Source organism: Aplysia californica, unplaced genomic scaffold (assembly GCF_000002075.1).
Source record: "Aplysia californica isolate F4 #8 unplaced genomic scaffold, AplCal3.0 scaffold00776, whole genome shotgun sequence".
Taxonomy (NCBI): Eukaryota; Metazoa; Mollusca; class Gastropoda; order Aplysiida; family Aplysiidae; genus Aplysia; species Aplysia californica.
Genome location: NW_004798046.1, coordinates 185,926 through 186,900, shown reverse-complemented (window position 1 = coordinate 186,900; position 975 = coordinate 185,926). Strand labels below are relative to the sequence as shown.

At 42.8% G+C, this 975-nt stretch overlaps 1 protein-coding gene across 1 annotated transcript in view; it reads right to left on the bottom strand.

The window, feature by feature from the left end:
• Positions 1–975, bottom strand: part of LOC101847288 (protein SCAI) — a gene marked incomplete in the record, with an annotated part of 18,441 nt that overhangs the window by 1,527 nt on the left and 15,939 nt on the right. The window contains 2 exon segments of the mRNA XM_013088618.2: positions 62–162; positions 789–962. Of these exon segments, the coding sequence (XP_012944072.1) occupies positions 62–162; positions 789–962 (275 nt within the window).

The following is a 975-nucleotide window of genomic DNA, read 5'->3' as shown; positions in this document are numbered from 1 at the left end:
TCCCCCCCCCCCATCAGACCGTGTGCTATATTTCATAGACCATCCCTTGTGTTCTCCTCACCTTAAAGCCGCGGTGTAAGATGAGCACGATGTAGCAGAAGACGAAGCGGAGCAGCAGGAGTCGCAGGAAGTCGTCGCCCAGGAACTGCACGTAGGCGTGGTCTGAAACAACCGAGGAACGGACGACGCATGGGATGAGATGAGGTGAGATAGGAAAGGATAAAATGAGATGAGATAAAGATGAGATGAGGTGGGATGAAACAGGATAAAAAGAAATGAAATAAAATTATATAGAACAGGATAAAATGAGATGATATAAAATTATATAGAACAGGATAAAAAGAAATGAGATAAAATTATATAGAATAGGATAAAATGAGATTAGATAAAAATGAGATGAGATGGGATAAGATAGGATGAGATGAGATGAGATAAAATGAGATGAGATGAGATTAAATAGGATAAAAGGGCTAAAGAGGCTTAAGGTATCTAATCTTACCTTATCTGATCTGATCTTTAGCTAAATCCACGTGCCCATTTTCCGAGCCTAGCTTAAGAGGTGCAAACCGTTTTCTCTTATCTTATCTTGTGTAATCTTATCTAATCTTATCTTATCTTATTTTATTGATCTGATCTGATCTGATGGTATCTTATCTAACCTTATCTTGATCTTATCTTATCTGATTTTACCTTATCTTATTTAATCTTATCTTTTTTTGTCTGGTCTGATCTGATCTGATCTGATCTGATCGAATCTGATCTCCTCTCCAGCTGCGACCAGCACGTACCCAGTTTGCGAGCGCGGCTAAAGAGTCGCGAGGCGTCTGCGACAAACTTGTCGACCTGCGCCTGGCACTTGTCCCACAGGCTGATGGGGATGTCGGAGATGCTGCAGACACAGCACATGGCCATCAGGGGGCTGTGCAGGAACAGCGTGAACAGGTTGCCCTTCAGCTGCTGGTCTGATGGGGGGGG